Source organism: Pseudonaja textilis, chromosome 10 (genome assembly GCF_049901715.1).
Source record: "Pseudonaja textilis isolate UNSWEBS1 chromosome 10, rPseTex1.2, whole genome shotgun sequence".
NCBI classification, from domain to species: domain Eukaryota; kingdom Metazoa; phylum Chordata; class Lepidosauria; order Squamata; family Elapidae; genus Pseudonaja; species Pseudonaja textilis.
The window spans coordinates 9440953-9460496 of record NC_141999.1 but is presented as its reverse complement, the minus strand read 5'-3'; the positions used below and the strand labels follow the sequence as shown (position 1 = coordinate 9460496).

Below are 19544 nucleotides of genomic sequence, written 5' to 3'. Positions count from 1 at the left end.
ATCCCTGGGGTCGTGTGAGCACAATTCAGATGCTTGGCAACGGGCATGTATTTACCACCATTGCAGGGTCCCAGGGTCATGTGATCACCTTTTGGGACCCTTGGATGAGCGAAGTCGATGGGGAAGCCAGATTCACTTAACAACTGTGTTGCTGACTTAACAATGGCAGTGACAAAAAGACCATAAATTGGAGCAAAACTCCAATTAACAACTGCTTAACAATGGAATTTTGGGGCTCAGTTATGATCATAAGTTAAGGATTACCTGTATAGTTTGGCATGAGTATGAACCCAATCTTACCTGTCTTTGCCTGATGTTGGGAAGCTCCTAGCCTCTTTGGGAGGATGGTCAAGCATAAAACCAGCCTGGAGTCACTATATAACTGCAAAAGCCCCCCAACTAAAGTCCTCGGAACATCTACTTGTTCCCAGACATAGGCTGCCAGAGTGGGGAGATTTCTGTAGTAAAGGCAGAACATAATAAAGTAGTTGGCTTGGACTCTGCACCTATGGGTCCAGGTGCTTGCACCCAACACCTGGGCTCCTCTGTGAAGGAGGCGATTGTCTTTCAATTGGCTTGGAGTCTTTCCTGAACTAAATCCCACCCCACTCCCAATAAACCTGAAATTCCAGAACCCTTCCACTTTGAAGAATAACTGCTGGGGGGGGGAGAGGAATTAGAATATGAATTATGATCAATTATGGCTTAGTAAAACCAGCTTCTCTTTCTGTATGGGTTTAGTCACCCATCTCTCAAAGCCATGAAACCAATTGCTGTTGTGCGGCTGAGCGTGCTGCAGAACTCCGGCATTTGTGGCTTAATTAATAAACCCCACATAAACCTTGGCTTAGGATCTCAATCTCTCTCCAATTGGGGTCACCCATCTCACAGAGTTGCCGTGTGGTTTGCTGGTGTGTTCAAAATTCAAGAGTGCTGCCAGAATATATTAGCATTTAAGACGGGGAGCTCCTGAGGCAGGAAACAGCCTCTTCTGATTATGAACCTCTGAGGGTGTTGCATAAACAAAAATAATAATTTAGCAAAGCGAGGTCTTAATCTAGCCATTAAACTAATTAACAAGTGAAGTTGAACTGGGTGTGATGCCACCAAATTATACACTTTTAGGCTGTAATCCTACAGCCACTCAACAAGTCTTACTGATCTCTACAAGATTTATTTCTGTATACTGGGCAGGTCTGTACAGTTAGGGCCTGATCCATTGCACTAAACTGACTACATCATGTCACACATGAAAGGAGTTTAATCCCGAGATAACATTTGTTTTTCTTTGTCAAGCCCCTTAGTTGTTGCCTTGATAGTGTAGTAGGTGTAGCTCACAAAATCTGATACGTTTTAATAAAATGTGCTATCAGATGCATCCTGATTTTTTGACAACTGCATGCTAACACAGCTCTTCTCCTGCAAGGTTCCTTTAAGGAGGCAATTAATTTCCCACTAAATTTGCAGGTAAACTGTCCCTACTTAGATTCATATTTGTTTCTGGGAAAAATGGGTTTACAGGCAGGCCTTTGAATTAAAAGCACAGTTGTCCTGTTACCTCCTTGTAATAGAAAATGAAAGAAGGGTGAGCTTTAAGTGACTGGATTTTGGGAGTTGAAGTCCACCTGTCTTCAAGTGGGCAAGGCTGGAAAACACTTTTGAGAGAGTTTAGCGCTCTCAAAAGGTAAGACCTGATCCACTGCCTCATACTTCCTAAAGCTGTGGCTTACTTGGGCAGAATTAAATGGCTTGTACACATTGTTTCCCACTTTTGACAGGACATTGCTATCAAGAAAACTAGTTTTTAAAATACATCACTACCAAATTACCTCTCAGGTACCTCTCAGTGGTCTTGATAATAGGGGGAAAATATACCAAATTATTCACTCTAAGCATCAATAAATCTCCTATTTAATCAAAACCTAAATAAGGTGGGTGAAATGGCTTTTGTAAAAAATAAATCATGAAGTAAATGTTAATTTAATGTTTTATTTAATATCTATGGAGAGTCTCAGTCATCCAGATCATGTTTATCCGAAAGGTCCTTTTTCCAAAAGGCAACTGGACCTTCTTATTGTTGTTGTTTTTGAACATGTTCTGCTTCTTCAGTTTTCTGAAGAATTGAAAAGGCATCTTGGATGAGAAGCCCAAATGTTTAAAACAAACCTCCAAGAAAGTCCAGTTTCCTTTTGGAAAAAGCCGCTTTACGATATTTTTATTTAAACTTGATTTGAATAAAAGAGTCATTGTTAGGTGAAAAAAAACCCCAAATAATCAGAATAATATTAACCCAACAATTTTTCAATTATACTGTTATTGAATAGTAATCTATGGGGGGGGGGCACACACACAAAAACTAAGTGAAGAATATAGGAGGTTGTAATAAGGAGCAGAAAAGAAGAAAGACAAAGAATCAAAAGTTGTTCATGTCCAAATAACAAGAGAATTGACAAAATTCTTTTTCCCATTAACATAATAAATATTATCTCCTTTTGTCTCCAGAGGTGACGAAACTGTGATTCTGGCTCCTGAAGATTCATTATCCTAATTTTACCAATAAATATTTTTAATCAAGTGGTTGAAAAAACTCTATTATGAATAGAATAGAATAGAATAGAATAGAATAGAATAGAATAGAATAGAATAGAATAGAATAGAATAGAATTCTTTAGTGGCCAAGTGTGATTGGACACACAAGGAATTTGTCTTGGTGCAAATGTTCTCAGTATACCTAAAAGAAAAGATACATTCATCAAGAGTCAGGATTAATATTAATGAATTATAAATAGAGTTTCCCGACACTGAGGCACAATTAGCAAGAAAGCCATTGCATTCCTATTTTTCAGTGTAGCATCAGATCGTATCCCTCAAGGTCACAGTTCCAGCTTACAAGAGCATTCAACCATTTGTTTCGTAATAATACTAAAAAACAAGAAAAACCTTAAAAATGGATGTTATTTTATCACATGACCATAACCTAGGGTAAAATGATCCCTTATCTCTACAGCCCCTCCAACACCTTGAAGAATTATTGTATGATATAGATGTTAATCTAACTAGGGTTAGATGTCACTGGTATAACTTTATGCATTCATTTTTTGGATAGAGGTGGAAGGGACATCTTCAGATTGCCATAGTGCAACATTTCCAAACTTGGCAACTTAAAAACTGGACTTCAACTCCCAGAATCCCCCAGCCCAGCATGCTAGAGTTAGAGAGAAAAGAGGTCTGTCAAAACTGGATTCTGTCAAAACTGGATTCCTTTTTTCCAAATGTAAGGTGTGGTTCTGGTAAAGACATTATTAGTTTTGCTTGTTTTTTTAAAAAAATATTGACCTGAAAGGATATATAATTTTTTTAAAAATTATTGGGGTCTAATATAATCTCTCTAAAAGTCCACAAACTATGGAGTTTTAAATAAACAATGAAATAATCAACAATTAATCTCTATAACAAATTTCTCCTTCTACTTTAACTCTTATAATAATCAATTTGTCAAAAGCTTTGTTTTCTGAAAGTTGCCTGGTCTTAATGGATGTACTTCTGGAACATCAATGGAATCATTCCTAAGAAACATATTTCAGTTCCAGCCAGCCAATTTAAGCATCTCATTTTATCCTGATAAAAATAAAGAGTTTTGCCTTACGCAATAACTTTTAAAACTTTATTAAAAAAATGTCCTGAGAATCTTTTACTGTAACTTCTATGGATACCAGTTGAAAAAATAGCAACTATCATGTTTCTTCTCTAACCTGATGACTCTCAGATGTGTTCAACTACAAGTATTTTTATTACTTGTTGTTAGACAATGGCAGATAGTTACACAGGGAAGTTACCATGGAAAAGCTGTGATCCTGGAATATTTTGAGATCTACTGGGGAAATTAAACCCTGCACAAATTTTACAACAAAACAAATACGTTGCAGGACTTAGTTATAAGAATGAGGCAATGCCACAAATCTTGCTTGATCTATTTTGTAAATCACCCTGCGTTAACAGTGATTTAAAAGTAGTAATAGGGAACTGCTATGAAATCAGTGGTTTAAAAACTGTTTTTGAATGCTAATCTAAAATATTGATTGAAGTTGCCTAGATTTCAATTAATACCACCTGCCAAATAATAATTGAAGTGTTTACTGAATGTAGATGCAATAGCTTAATATTTAGTGTGTGTGTGTGTGTGTGTGTGTGTGTGTGTGAATTTCACTAGACTTAACTCCTCGGATAAGTGTGTGTATGCCTGTATTTTAGGGCTGATACATATAATAACTGTTTTTTTCAAGAGCTTAGGAGATACTAGTAATAATGGAATATATTATAATTTTATTCTGTGCCTAAAAGTTAAAACAATGAATCATTTGAATGGCTTGCCTTCAGAAGTTGTGGGTGTTCCACATCTTTAATAAGAGATTGGATAGCCATTTCTGAAAGAATATGTGGCTTCCTGAGGTTGGATTAAAAGACCTCCAAAGTCCCTTCCAACTCTATTATTCTGTTATGTAAAGCAGAGTGGCTGTTTTCTTTTTTTCTTTTTCTTTTTCTTTTCCTTTCTTTTCTTTTCTTTATTTCTTTTCCTTTCCTTTCCTTTCCTTTCCTTTCCTTTCCTTTCCTTTCCTTTCCTTTCCTTTCTTTTCTTTTCTTTTCTTAGTATAACGTCAACCCAGTTTTTCATTCCAAAGTCATCCCAAAGGAAAGCACTTACAATGCCACACAAAACGACAAACATTTAGAACCATATAAAGGATATGTGTCAAAGAATGCCAGAGCAGTGAGAGAAACGTGGTCCGTACACAACACATATTTTTTTTGTTAATGTCAAAAGCTGACTAGACTTTTCAGCCACCGTAAAATAATTCGTTTCGTGAGAAGATCTTATGTGTGTGCGGCATTCAAAGGGTTCACTCTGAGAAAAGGTTGTCCTTAAAATTAGTAATAGACAATACAATTTCATTCCTGCCCCGGTTTATTTTTACTCATTTTTAAATAATTCCACCCAGAGTTGTGGATAGTCGGGTAATATATTAATTTAATAGCTTTTTGTTATGTCTGTCCTGATTCTGGTCATGAGAAGATTTAAATGCATTTAATCATTTTTTAAAAATGTTTATCGAAATGATGTTTCAAAAAAAGGAAAAGAGAAGGAAAGACATTCCAAAATTTACATTTTCTCAATATCTGCATAAGTAAACATAATTAGGTTGTTTGTTTTTTTTTGCAACTGAGTGGTATAGAAATTGCAGTAATAAATAACGCATCAAATAAATACATGAAAACATATCCCATGAAAACATATCCAGAATAATGGTGGAAAGTGTAAATTATCTGCTAAACAAATAATTCCCTCAACACTGTCCAAACATTTACTAAGTCTGCATTACTATTACTTTTAATTTTCTCATCACTCTTTATCGCCCATCCCCTCCCACTTGTGACTGTATGACTGTAACTTTGTCGCTTGTATCCTTACGATTTATATTGACCGTTTCCTAGCATGATTTGATTGCTTATCCCTATGACTATCATTAAGTGTTTGTACCTTATGATTCTTGACTCTTGATGGTTGTATCTTTTCTTTTATGTATACTGAGAGTATTTGCACCAAGACAAATTCCTTGTGTGTCCAATCACACTTGGCCAATAAAGAAGTCTATTCTATTCTGTTCTGTTCTGTTCTATTCAAAGTTTTCCAAATCAAGTTCTTCAATCTTTACATCACCCCAATAACAATCTAATGCAATCTTATTTTCTCTTGTTGACTTGCTTCTGTGGCTATGTGAACAGGAACCCCTGCAAATTATAATGCCAATATATCCGGATGTTGGGAAGGCCAAGGTTTAGAACTGCAGCCTTAAGTAGGTTTATTCTTTTTGCGAACAACCATTTGACTGGGATGGTATGAGGCTCTTGCCTTGAGCAGGGAATTGGACCAGAAGGCCTTAAAGGTTCCTCCCAGTCCTGTGTTTCAGTGATTCTATAGGATTGCAACTTGGGGCTCGCCCAAGAGGACTAACTGTGCCCTCCACCCACATCACACCTACCCAGCTCATGTTAAATAATATTTAGCCCTGGCTCCAAAATGCCCCTTGAATGGTTACAAGCAGTGGTGGGATTCAAAATTTTTTTACTACTGGTTCTGTGGGAATGGCTTGGTGGGCGTGGCAAGAGAAGGATGCAGCAAAATCCCCACTCCCTCCCCACCCCCACTAACCTGCTTTCCAGCTCCTTTCTCCTGTGCAGGGCAACCAAACAAGACCCAGCCAATCAGCTGGGACTCAATGGGAGGCAGAGAAGAGATGGGGTTGGTGGGGCCAGTCAAAGGTGGTATTTGCTGGTTCTCCAAACTACTCAAAATTTCCGCTATCGGTTCTCCAGAACTGCTCAGAACCTGCTGTTTAATAGACAGTTTTAATTACTGCATAATTCTAAATGCCACCTTTGATTCCTTCTAGGTGGTGTCCCTTGGAGACGTTCCTGATGGGACGGTGGTTACGGTCATGGCTGGTAATGATGAAAACTATTCGGCTGAGCTTCGGAATGCTTCAGCTGTAATGAAGAATCAGGTGGCCAGGTTCAACGATCTTCGCTTTGTCGGACGGAGTGGCCGAGGTAAGGACTTTAAAGGAGCTTAAGCTGATGGGGTGCAGGTTTTCTAATCACTAACCTCTTTCCCCAGCATTCCCTTTCTTCTGGGGCATATTTAAAGCATTTCTAACTTGGCGGGAACTGATGTGTTGCAGAAGTTCAAGTATTCCACCTCTGTGTGTGTCTCTGTGTGTGTGCACGCGCGTGCGTGCATGCACACCCGCATGTTCTCTATTAATAAAAGAGAATATTCTGTTACAATAGAGAATATGTTCTCTATTTATCGTAAAATTGAGAAACAGCTAGTCCTTGAACAAAACTCAGCCCAAAATTCCCGTTGCTAAAGCAAGACAGTGGTCAAGTGAGTTTTATCCAATTTGACAATCTTTCTTGCCACAGTTGTTAAGTGAATCACTGCAGTAGTCAGGTTAGTAATGTGATTGTTAAGTGAATCTGGCTTCCCCATTGACTTTGCTTGTCAGAAGGTTGCAAAAGATGAATTACATGACCCTGCAACTGTCATAAATACATGCCAGTTGCCAAGCATCTGAATTGTGATCATGTGACCATGGAGATGCTACAGTGGTCGTAAGTGAAAAATGGTCGTAAGTCACTTTTTCCAGTGCTGTTGTAACTTCAAGTGGTCACTAAATAGCATTAAGTCGAGGACTACCTGTGTAAGGTTTTTGAAGTGTGCTCTGGATTAAATGTTTGTGCATATGAAATTCTGGAAGTAAACATCAGTAGCTATGCTGGCTGCAGAATTCTGGGAGTTGAAGTCCACAGATCTTAAAGTTGCCAAGTTTGGGGACCCCGGTATAAACAATAGTCCCACGGTTGTATGTCTCCCTCTCAATCCTTTGCAGATGATTTTAAATCTTCTCCAAATATTTCTGCTGAATTGTAACATTTAATGCTTAATTATGAACTCACAGGGAGTAATTGCTTTCATTGTGCTTAATTGCTTTCATTTTGATTAACGCTTAATTATGTTTCATCTTAGCTTGGCCCTCTCTCTTTCATTTTCTGGCTTCTGTTTGCTGTTGGCTTTATGGCCCTTGTCCCAAGGCTTAGAGGCTAAATCAGTGTTTCGCAAACTTGGCAACTTTAAGATGTATGGACTTCAGTTCTCAGAATTCTCCAGGCAGCCATCCTGGCTGGGTGAATTCTGAGAGTTGAAATCCACACACATCTTAAAGTTGCTCAGTTGGAGAAACACCAGACTAAGCATTGCCCTGAGCTAAACTTGTCGTTTTCTATCAAGGCTATCCCAGTTCATGGTGCGGTGTGCATGGAAGGTGTGTTGGGGTTTAGACCAGGGATGTCCAACCTTGGCAACTTTAAGACTTGTGGACTTCAACTCCCAGAATTCCTCAGCCAGCAAAGCTGGCTGAGGAATTCTGGGAGTTGAAGTCCACAATCGTCTTAAAGTTGCCAAGGTTGGACACCCTGGTTTAGACCATCAATATCCCCAGCCTTTTTCATCACATTTTGGATAAAGGTGGGGTCCTTCCACCACACCTTGGTAGTTTACTGATGTTGTTGCCTAGTTTGGTAATGAAATTTCTCCAAGGAAACTATCAAGCTCAGAGAACACCAGGGGCCCTACAATTCAATCTTGTACAATTCAAATATACTCTTCTTTGGATAAATGCTTGAAAATGAAAGGAATTCTTGTCCAAGCATAATCCTTACATAGTTCTTTTAGCTAGGTTTACTGTGATGAAAAGTTTATATGTATTCCAGCAGCAGAACTCTTCCCTATTTAGAAAAAATTCATACCATACAACATTGTCAAAGTAATTCATTCATTATTGTAAGGAGGAGATTTTACATTGTGACCATATGATCCAGCAAAGGTTTCATCCTGGGGAAGTTGTAGCTGACTGAAGCTGCAGGAAGTCCCCTGAATCTTTAGCAATCTAAACCAATGGTTATTATGTCTCTGTGCATTCATAGGAAACAGCCTTAAACCCGTTTGAGCAAAGAATGAGGTATGGTCAAAAAATAATGATAATAGCCACATTGGTGTGATTGAAACTCACCCGATGGTCTCTGAGCTTGGTGGTTTTCATTGCCAAATTAGGTAATTAGGTAACATCATCAGTGCAACGTGATTGTGCATTGATCGATGCACAGCTAGGGAACTGATGATGTTACTTAGTTTGGTAATGAAACGTCTGCAAGAAACCCCACTAGCTCAGAGACCACCAAGGACGCCACAGTTCAATCCTGTGCTACAAATATTCTCTTCCAATGAAACTCACCTATTGTGTTTGTGTATGTGTGTTTTACAGTTGAACATGGAGCTTCAGTTGTGCTTTTGCAGCTATCATCTTGACTTTTGGTAGCCAAACACAGCCACACACCCCACAAGGTCAACCCTGACGCGTGGACTCCTTAGAATGATCAGTGAATAAAACAGCAATCATTTGATCAAAATGGTCTCAGGGTGACTTTAATTCCGTCTTCTTTGCAACTCAACCGCTGTCTTTAGCAGGCATTCTTTCTGCAAAAGGTGGCAGGGGCTCCAAGACTTACAGTGGCCTGCTGGCCTTCCCCCTCCCCGCCTTCCCCCAAATGTCAAATCCCTCAACCAGGAATTGTGAAAAAAGATTTCTGGGGCTTTTCGGCAAACGATCTTACAAATGATTTGCATGTAATAACTGTTTACTTGTTGCGCTCTGTGAAACCCAACTCATTTACATTCTTTTCTGCGTTTCCATTTTCCTGCTGGATCTTTCCCTCAAATGGCAGGCAGTCTTTTTTCTTTCAAACTGCTCTCCCCACCCCGCACCCCCCGGCATTTAACTGCTTGCAGGTTGATGAATGGAAAATGTTTTGATTTTATGAATTACGCTTTCATTTCTGTACTCAATTATTTGCTTAAGTCTCCTCTTCCTCCTTCTCCTCCCCCCCTTCTTCTTTTTTCCATCCGTGTTACACAGAGTTCCAAACGTGAACTTAGCTCAGTCCAAACTTGACTCTTGAATTCATTAGGAGCCCCCACTTGGGTCTCCATGTCTGGACTGAGAAATTACAGTAGTCTTGACTTCTTTGATTTCAATTCTTCTCTCTTCGACTTGCACCAAGCTTAGAAAAGTGGTGGCGAGGTGGGGGTCTTTGTCTACTGTTGCAGACAAGCTTTTGATCAAACCTCTATAAAGCTCATTAAAATATTTTCATACATAGGACAGGGGTTGTTGTTTTTTTTAGCAGAATTGGTAATGATTGAGGTTTTTTTCCCCCTTCTGGATGGAATATTTTGGATTGGAAATGGGACTGCGTGAGCTGCATATATGAATGTATCCATCCTTTCGCTTAATTAACTCCTTCCGTGCTGAAGTCAGATTCTGGGTTGAGATTTGAAACTCTTTCTTCTTCTAATTATGGTCTTTTTATCCTGGGACTCATGGCAGTGGGTGAAACCCAACCCTAGCAAGATATTAACGCGGGTAATCCTCAACTTACCACCATTCATTTAGCAATAGCAATAGCACTTAAAACTTATATACTGCTTCATAGTGCTTTACAACACTTTGAGCGATTTATAAATATTGCCCCCAACAATCTGGGTCCTCATTTGAACCAACTGTGGAAGGATGAAAGGCTGCGTCAACCTTGAGCCAGTCAGGATCAAACTCCAGGTTGTAGGCAGAGTTTGTCTGCAATACTGCATTCTAACCACTGTACCACCATGGCTCCTAGAAGATACAATGGTAATAAAAATGTGACTTATGACCAGTCTTCACACTTGCAGCATCTCTATAGTCACATGACCAAAATTTGTGCATTTGGCAACTGGCATATATTTACCATGGTTTCAGCATCCCAGAGTCATGTAATCATTGTTTGTGATCTTCCCAGCCAGCTTCCAACAAACAAAGTCAATGAGGGAAGCTGGATTCACTTAACGACTCCATGATTCTCTTAATAACTGAAATGATTCACTTAACAACCATGACAAACGGTAGTAAAATCGGACCCCGGCTTCTATGTGACAAATACTGCAACACTACTATCATGTCACCCGTACTCCTTTTTCCTCCTAGACTAGCCACATCCAATTCTTTTATATGCTTCATGTGCTAAGATAAAAGTGGCCTTGGTTTTATTCATGATCCGAGATGCTGGCAAGTAGCAATAGCATTTAGACTTTTATACCACTTCAGAGTGTTTTTTTTCAGCCCTCTCTAAGCAGTTTTACAGAGTCAGCCTATTGCCCCCAGCAATCTGGCTCCTCATTTTACCCACCTCAGAAGGATGGAAGTCTGAGCCTGGTGAGATTTGAACTGCCAAATCAGCAGTCGGCAGAAGTAGCCTGCACTCTAACTGCTGCACCACCATGGCTCAAAACTAACCAATTTCATTATCAACTTCTTCTGTTTGACCACAATCCCTCGTTTGCCAGGCAGCCCGACAATGCGATAACTCCACCTCCAACCGGCAGTGGCTGAGTATCTCCAGTATTCAGCAAAGGAGGCCGTGATTATGTGGTTTGAAGACAGGGTGGTAGGAACTCAATTGCCTTCAGATTCACCAGAGCTCTCCTTGTTCTGAAGGTAGAGAAGGTTTCTTGATGACTTCGGGGCACTTTCCTCACATTTGCAATTTGAACATTCAAAAGAAGACCTTTGTGTACACCTGGAAACCACAAAGCCACAGAAATGAAAACTATCTTGGAAGATGAGTCAGACACCTGGAATTTGCTGAATTCCCTGTCAGGCATGGAGGGGTCGGCCAGGAAAGTGATAGAGCAGTATTTCTCAACCAGGACTAGTTTCCGAGGTGTGGACTTCAACTCCCAGAATTCCCCAGCCAGCCTTGCTGACTGGAGAATTCTAGGAGTTGAAGTCCACACCTCAGAAACCAGTCCAGGTTAAGAAACACTGTGATAGACCATATGGAATGAATGCCCTTTCAATCAAAACATTTCCTAGATAAGGAAATAGTGACTGCAAAGAACATCCTGCTCATTTATTTTAAGGTATCCTCATCTATTACTATAATTAATGAGCAAAAAAGAAATGGCCACATTCTGTAGAAGAAAAAGAAACATTTGCAGATAAATTTTAGACAATTCTATAAAAGACAGAAAGTTTTCCATACATAAAAAGAAGTATTATGAGCATAACTTATATTTATGTTTTATTGAGAAAATCTCTGGCTCCTCTAATGTAATAAAAACATTCCTCAATAGTAGTTCATATTTGTTAAATAAAATCCTCAAGCATTAATTTTGAAAATGGTGAAATAAATATTATGTTTTCTTTGACCCGAAACAAATTCCTCTAACTGTCATATACTGCAACAGGAAGAACTGAAAAGTCAAGATCAAAAGAAAGGGAGTTGGCTGCTATGAAACAGAATAATAAAACAAAATAAAATATAAAATAAATAAACCCCCGCACTGAATTAATTGGAGATAAGAGATACTGGCAATCTAATTTATACCATGATTCAAGTTCAGCTGAGATATATTTTAGGAAAACATGTTTCATCTAAGAAACATAAATTTTTATCAACTGTATCATTTGTCTAACATGGATGGAAGAAAAACTATGGGTCAGTTTTACAATTTGATGCATAATTTAGAATCACCAAAATATATCCTAGCAAATGAAGTGACCACAAAATCGTACTGGCATTTGCATAGAGCTGTAACTTAGATTTAGAAAACATTTATTGCACAAATCAAAGAATTGTATTATTTTTAAAAAGTTTGTGATAAAATTTAGTGGTGTTGTGTAGAAAACCACAGGTGAAGGGCCTCTTATCTTGGGGTTGTTTTTGCTTTCTGGTGCTGGATTTAATGTAGTTGGAATTTTCTCATTTTTGCTTCTGTTTGTTGTTGAGTACTATCCAAATCCTTGTGGGATTGGAGCAAATTATAAGGACAAATAGACATGTAGACGGATAGTTAGGTAGAATTACATTTGGGGATAAATGTTGAAATGTTGATTCTTGAGGGAAAGATACATTTCATTTTAGTAAATATGAGAGAAATGCTGATTGGAACATTAAGCAGATGCATATTAACGCTGCCTTTAATGGGGTTATTGCTTGGCTGTGTTAAAAGTAATATTTTATCAAAAGATAATGAGATGGCTATTCATCTATTTACAGCATATTTCTATTGAGTGGTTCAAATGGGAAAATGTTAACTCTTCTCTATTAAAATTCATTTTTGTTTGTATCTTGCCTTTATTATTTTTACATATAAGGCAATGAATATATCCAATACACCTCCCTCATCTTCCCCACAACAACAACCCTGTGAGGTTGGTTGAACTGAGAGAGAGTGGTTAACTAACTTAAAGTTACCCAGTTGACTTTCATGGCTTAGGCAGGACTTGAACTCATGGTCTCTTGCTTTGTAGCCTGGTGCCTTAACCACTAGACCAAAGTAGCTCTCATCTCAATAATGATTTTTGAGAGCTTGACACATGGGAAACGGCCATAAGAGCCGGAGATGGCCACAGCTTAATCATACATTGAAAACTGGACTTTCTATACAGTATTATACTTTGGAACAGTGAAGCACCAGATTCAATCCAGATACAAGTACTGTGTTCCCCTGAAAATAAGACCCTGTCTTATATATTTTTTGTCATCAAAAAAGGCACCAGGTCTTATTTTGAGGGGGATGTCATCCACTGATTAACTTCACTTGTGCGTGTCACCCCCAGCCTCCTTTTCACTGTCAGAGGCCTTCAGGAACTCCTTTTGTGGCTGGCAAGGCTTTCCTGAGGGCCTATGCAGCCGATAACAGAGCTCTGGATCGATCCTGAGATTTATGATCAGCTACAGAGGCCTTCAGGAAAGCCTTGCCAGCTGCAGAAGAAATGGGTTGGCAAGGCAGATGTTGGGGTGTGTGAGGCCTGGCTACATCAGTAGTAGGGCAGCTCCACACACACACACCCATCTTTACCCTAGCTTAATTTTTACTTGTGTACTCTGGAGTGAGTGGGATCTTAATTAGGGCTTATTTTGGGAGTAGGGCTTATATTGGATGCATGAGTAAAAAGCTAGGACTTGCTTTCAGGGTAGGTCATATTTTCAGGGAAACAGGGTAGTCCTCAATGTACAACAGTTCATTTAGTGACCGTTCAACATTACAATGGCACTGAAAAAAAAAAGACTTTCACACTGATGACTATTGCAGCATCCCCATGGTCCCATGATCAAAATTCCGCTGCTTGCCAACTGACTCGTATTTATGACTTTTGCAGTGCCCTGGGGTCATGTGATCAGTTTTTGTGACCTTCTGACAAGCAAAGCCAATGGGGTAGCCAGATTCACTTAACAACCACGTTACTAATTTAACAACTGCAGGGACTCAACTGTGGCAAGAAAGGTCGTAAAATGGAACAAACTTCACTGAACAACTGTCTCGCTTAGCAGCAGGAATTTTGGGCTTAATCGTGGTTGTAATTTGTAATTTTCTTAAATACCTGTACAGTGTTTAAGAATGCTGAGAGCTAAGTTGGCGTAGTGATTAAAGGTATCAGAGACTAATAACCAGGAGTTGGTGCGCTCTAGTCCTTCCTGAGACCCCAAATCATCCAGGTGACCTTGGGCCAGTCCTCTCTCGAAGCCCTAGGAAGAACAGGCAAGGCAAAACCACTCTAAAAAGTCCTGCCAACAAAACTGCAGGGACTTGCCCAGGCAGTCACCGGGAGTCAAGTCGGATCAAAGGCATTCCTGCCCACCCCCCACCCCCCAAATAAGAATGTTATGTGAATGTTCGAGTGTACACAAGGTTAGCAAATATACATACAGTTGAAATAGCATTGTTCAGTGCTGAGCTTATTGTGAGATTTATACCGGTAGGTATAAATTCAACGTGATTAATGTTGTGTCCTTCTAGATGTCAGCTTGAGAATCAAAATTGTCAACAAGAAGCTCTCAGTTTCAGATCTGTTTGGAAATGCAACATGGATGGGTAACTTCTCTATGCAGAACAGGCATTTTGCTAGTCTACCCTATTTTGTTATAGTTTATTTTTTAACAAAAATAGAACTGCGTACTTTATTAAAGAGGATCCTATCAGTTCCTGAATTCATGCAGCCTTTTCCCCCTCTGATTATCCTCTCTTTGCTGTTTCTTTTTAAGGAAAAAGCTTTACGCTGACCATCACAGTCTTCACCAACCCTACTCAGGTCGCTACATACCACCGGGCTATTAAAGTGACCGTCGATGGTCCCCGGGAACCGAGAAGTAAGTGAACTCTTATTTTCAGAAAGGAAATTGGTATCTATTCTCATGTTCGCTCTCTCCATCCATCCTCTTGGTGGCCAAATTGGATTAAGTAGATGTCACTGACAAGTGTTGAAACGTGCTTCTTGTTAGGGGTATTTCTGAGGCCACCATCACCATCATCTCCAATGGAGGGTTCTGCTGGGGGAGGAAATGTAACCAGGATGGCCAGTGGGAACCACTGAAAGAAGAGCTTGTCTTGATTTGGTTGGGATGCAGCAGAACGTAGGTTGGGAGAAGAAAAGGAGTACAGGTAGTCCTGGACTTACGACCACAATTAAGGTCAGAATTTTCATTGCTATGCAAGCTGGTTGTTCAATGAGTCATGCCCGATTTTATAATCTCTTTTTGGCCTGGCTGTCAATCACTGCGTTTGTAAAGTGAATCATGCATTCATTAAGTGAATCTGTCTTCCCCCGTTAACTTTGTTTTTGGGAAGCCAACTGGGAAAGTCACAAATGGCAATCACATGACCCCACGATGCTGCAGTTATCATAAATATATGCTGGTTTCCAAGCAGCCAAATTTGGATTGCATGTTTTGTGGGGATGCTGCAATTGTTATAAGTGTGAGGAAACAGTCTGTGATGACCGAGGATGGGAGACAAAAGCAACAAAGTCACAAAAATAGGTGAAGTCCCTTTAATTCCTTCAACTTGGCTTCAAAGGTCCAATTATCATTGACTGGAGAAAAAACTCCCCCACAAACAGTTGCGAAAAAGAAGAACTTCCGCTCAAATTCAAAATACATATAAATTATAAATAGAAAAAAACAACACAAACCACACTGAAGCAATTAATGAGACAAGGCAGGATAAGGGCTTGAAGACATCCACAGATATTGAAATACACACACTGGAAAGGACACCAGAATTCAGATAAGAACTGACAGACTAGAAATATAATATAATAGCTTTGCTTCCAGCACTGGGCCATGTGCAGTTTGTCTTTTTAAACAGTCTTCACAGCTGCAGCCCATGAAGAGGATCAAGGCCATTTCCTCCCCCATAGACCACACCATTCATGTTTCTCCCTTTTCCGCTCCTCCCTGCATGCCCTAGGATGAAGAGGGGATGGGCCTGGGTCTTCCTCTGAATGCCCAGCCAGCCTGTGCCCTTCCCCAGTTTCCTCCACAATGTCCGGAGCCACACTCCCTCTCCCTGTCAGCTGTTCCTCCTCACCCTCGGAGTCAGATTCTAACAGGGGCATGACACTGTCAGTAACTGTTTTCCGTGCCGTTGTAACTTTGAATGGTCCCTAAATGAATGGTTGTAAGTTGAGGACTACCTGTATGATGGCTTATGGTTATGCAGATAGGTAGTTTTAAAACCGGATTCTCAGGCTGAAGGCTGAAGATGCATGGATTTCTGAATCCCATAATCCAGAGCATCATGTGTGAATATCGGTGCAGAATTGTGAATCTCCCATAAATGATCATGGGAGCCCTAAAATGAATTTAGCTTGGCTTGAGAGGCAGGTGGGTCCCAAGAAAGCTGCCCCTTATCTAGGGGGAAAAAAACGAGACATTCTGGCCATGACCATCTTGTGTATTACGGTTTCGGAGTTGCCCCAAAACATGACTTGCGTACCTTTTGCGAAAAGGCAACTTACTCTTGACTGCTGCAGCTCAACAGAACAACAACAGAATAACAGAGTTGGAAGGGACTTTGGAGGTCTTTTACTCAGGCAGGAAATCCTATCTCATTTCAGACAAATGGCTGTCCAATCTCTTCTTAAAAGCCTCCAGTATTGGAGCATTCACAACTTCTGGAGGCAAGTTGTTCCACTGATGAATTGTTCTAACTGTCAGGAAATTTCTCCTGAGTTCTAGTTGCTTCTTTCCTCGATTAGTTTCCATCCAATTGCTTCTTGTCCTGCCCTCAGGTGTTTTGAAGTATAGCTTGACTCCCTCTTAAATACTCTTGGGCCTGTGAAGGTTCACATTTAAATCTTAGTTAACTCGTGTTCATAATTTTTTTAAAAAAGTGCTTCCGTTTTCCTAATCTTCTTCTTCCTAATAAGCACCACTTTGTGAGAGAAGGCTGAAAATGTATTGTTCGGAGGTAGAAAAGATTATTATATTTTTCAAAAATATGTTTTAAAATGTTCTTTCACTCTCTGTTCACCCAACATGCTTAACTATAGAAGTTGCAAACATTGCAGCTGCAGATAAATCATGGGCTAGACTGAATCTTGATTAGTTTTCTTGTGGTTTAAAGAGCTGTGCTAACCCTTTGGTTAAATTTTGATTAAGCGAATTGTTAAGTCTACAAATCGGGCTTCGTAACCAGGCTATGAAGGAGTCCTGTAGCCCCTTTCCTGACTCACAATGTTATTGAAAAGTATATACTTTCGTAAATCAAATAAATGTTATCAAATGCCTGCTTTTTTTCCATCCTAGACTAACAGAGCTTTTCTGCTACACTGTAAAACCAAGCTGAATGTGTTGTGTGAATACAGCCTCTGTGTTGTGAATACAAGGAAAATTGATTGTTGTGTACCACCCAGAGTTGTTTTTAGTGAGATGGGCAGCTATGCAAATTTGATTTAAATATTAATGAATAAAAACAGAGGGATAGGGAAAGTCTTCAATTACCTGTTAAACTTAGTCCAAGCTAAATCTCCAGAACTGTTGAATTCTATTATTTTAGAGCAAGAAAGATGGGATAGCAAAAACTAAATTTATGATCCACCAAGGTGTGTTCAGTATAGGCAGTGTGTTTGGGTCTCTGATTGTATTTAATGCTCAATGCCCTGTTATAAGGAATAAAGTCATCATATTTACCCAATATATATATAACTCTGTTGTTACCTTCCCAAAAGACTGTCAGAACAGCTAACCGGGTTCCTGACACAAATCAGTAGAAAGGACACAAAAACAATTGCCATGTATCACAAAAACTCTCTAGAAGGAGCACCAACTAAGCATCCAAAGGAAAAACCCAAACTTCAATACGTTTAGTGAAATCATGGAAGCAAAGGTTGTTGAAAAAAATAATATTTTCAGTTACCAGCAACACATACACTCACCCAAAGGGGAATTATTGTCATGAGGCAGAGAGTTCCATGGTCAGAGTTCTGCCACAGAAGAAGGGGTATTGTTTGTGGCCACCAGGGAGATAAGGATCCCAGAGCAAGATGAGCCAAGTTCTCAAACAAGGAAAATTGGCTTTTTCCAGTTCTCACATCTGGCCTCTTCAGAAATCAGGAAGGACTGCAAATATTATTTTTAGCCTACTTTTTTTTACTTTTCAGATCACATTTTCTTTCTTTCTTTCTTTCTTTCTTTCTTTCTTTCTTTCTTTCTTTCTTTCTTTCTTTCTTTCTTTCTTTCTTTTCTTTTCTTTTCTTTTCTTTTCTTTTCTTTTCTTTTCTTTCTTCCTTTCCTTCCTTTCTTTCTTTTTATTTTCTTGTCTCTGTTCATTTCACTTCCAGAGTGAAATTACTGTTGCTTTCTCCTTCCTTGGCCATTCTTACCTTGGAAAATGGAATGGGGAGGTGTACATTCCCAAGTTAAGGATTTAGCATGTTGCGTAAAGTCAACCAAGGGTGGCCATGCAGGACTCAGCTAAGGCCCTGGACCCTTTCCAGAGGCTGAGTATCAGGGAAGGCCTGTTTTGGCCATCATTTAAAGGCCGTTGACCTACCTTACATCTGCATTGCAGCCGCCCCGAGGAAGTGCACTTAGCATAATTATAAATGAAGGACTAGCTTGTGCACTGAATCATCTTCAACTCCTCTTCTGCGTTTCAACAGAGGACGGAAATTAAAGATTTCTGTAATAGGCTGATTAGATGCTGGATGTGAGATTTGCCAGTTCTAATTTGACAAGTTTCTGGCAGTTTAAACTTGTGGGCGAATTATCTGTATCTTTATATGCCAGAATTTTTTTCCCTCCCCCATGTTTCGAGTCTCTCTACAGACTGAAATTTTGCAATTGGCTCTAGAACAGGGCTTTTGGGAGGCAGCAACAACCACACCCAAACAAAAAAGAAATTGAGAAGCTTCAGTGGTTGCTGCAATGAGCCAGATTCACACATGCGTGTAAATCACTCCCAAACTTTCTGTTTGATTCCTTGAATTGCTGTTTTCAGGTGAACTAAACTTGGTATTAAAAAAAAATACCTGGTGATTTTTATGACATTAAATCAGTGGTGGAATTCCATTTTTTTTACTACCAGTTCTATGGGTGTGGCTTGGTGGGAGTGGCAGGGGAAGGATACTGTAAAATCTCCAATCAGAGGTGGTATTGGCCGGTTCTCTGAGCTACTCAAAATTTCCGCGACCGGTTCTCCAGAACTGCTCAGAACCTGCTGAATACCACCTCTGCATCAAATGTAATGGAAGGGCACTCTTGGGACCATCTAGCTCACCCTTCTTCCCTGTGCAGGAATCCAAATTCCAGGACCCCTGATAGATCACAGTCCAAATTCCTTTTGAACATGCCCAGAGAACAGAAAATCACCTTCTCTCTTGGTCATCACTTCTACAGTTGAACTTGGACTTTTTTCGTCTTTCAATCAGAATTTGCCTTCCAAATTTAAATTGATATTCTCCATTTTATAGGTCAAACATTCTTCTATGGATCACCTTTGTTCCTTACTTTATTTTTTTAAAAATGGCATCATAGCCCTCCCCTTCACTCTGCCCATTTCCTCTCGTTTTCCATGCAGGTTCTGGTGGGAATTCATGGTATCATCCAGC

General features: G+C 39.6%; 1 protein-coding gene across 1 annotated transcript in view; it reads left to right on the top strand.

The window, feature by feature from the left end:
* RUNX3 (RUNX family transcription factor 3) overlaps positions 1–19544 on the top strand; it is a 90513-nt gene that overhangs the window by 9293 nt on the left and 61676 nt on the right. Inside the window, exons 2-3 of the mRNA XM_026702602.2 lie at positions 6450–6606; positions 14698–14802. Of these exons, the coding sequence (XP_026558387.1) occupies positions 6450–6606; positions 14698–14802 (262 nt within the window). The remainder of the gene's footprint in view (positions 1–6449; positions 6607–14697; positions 14803–19544) is intronic.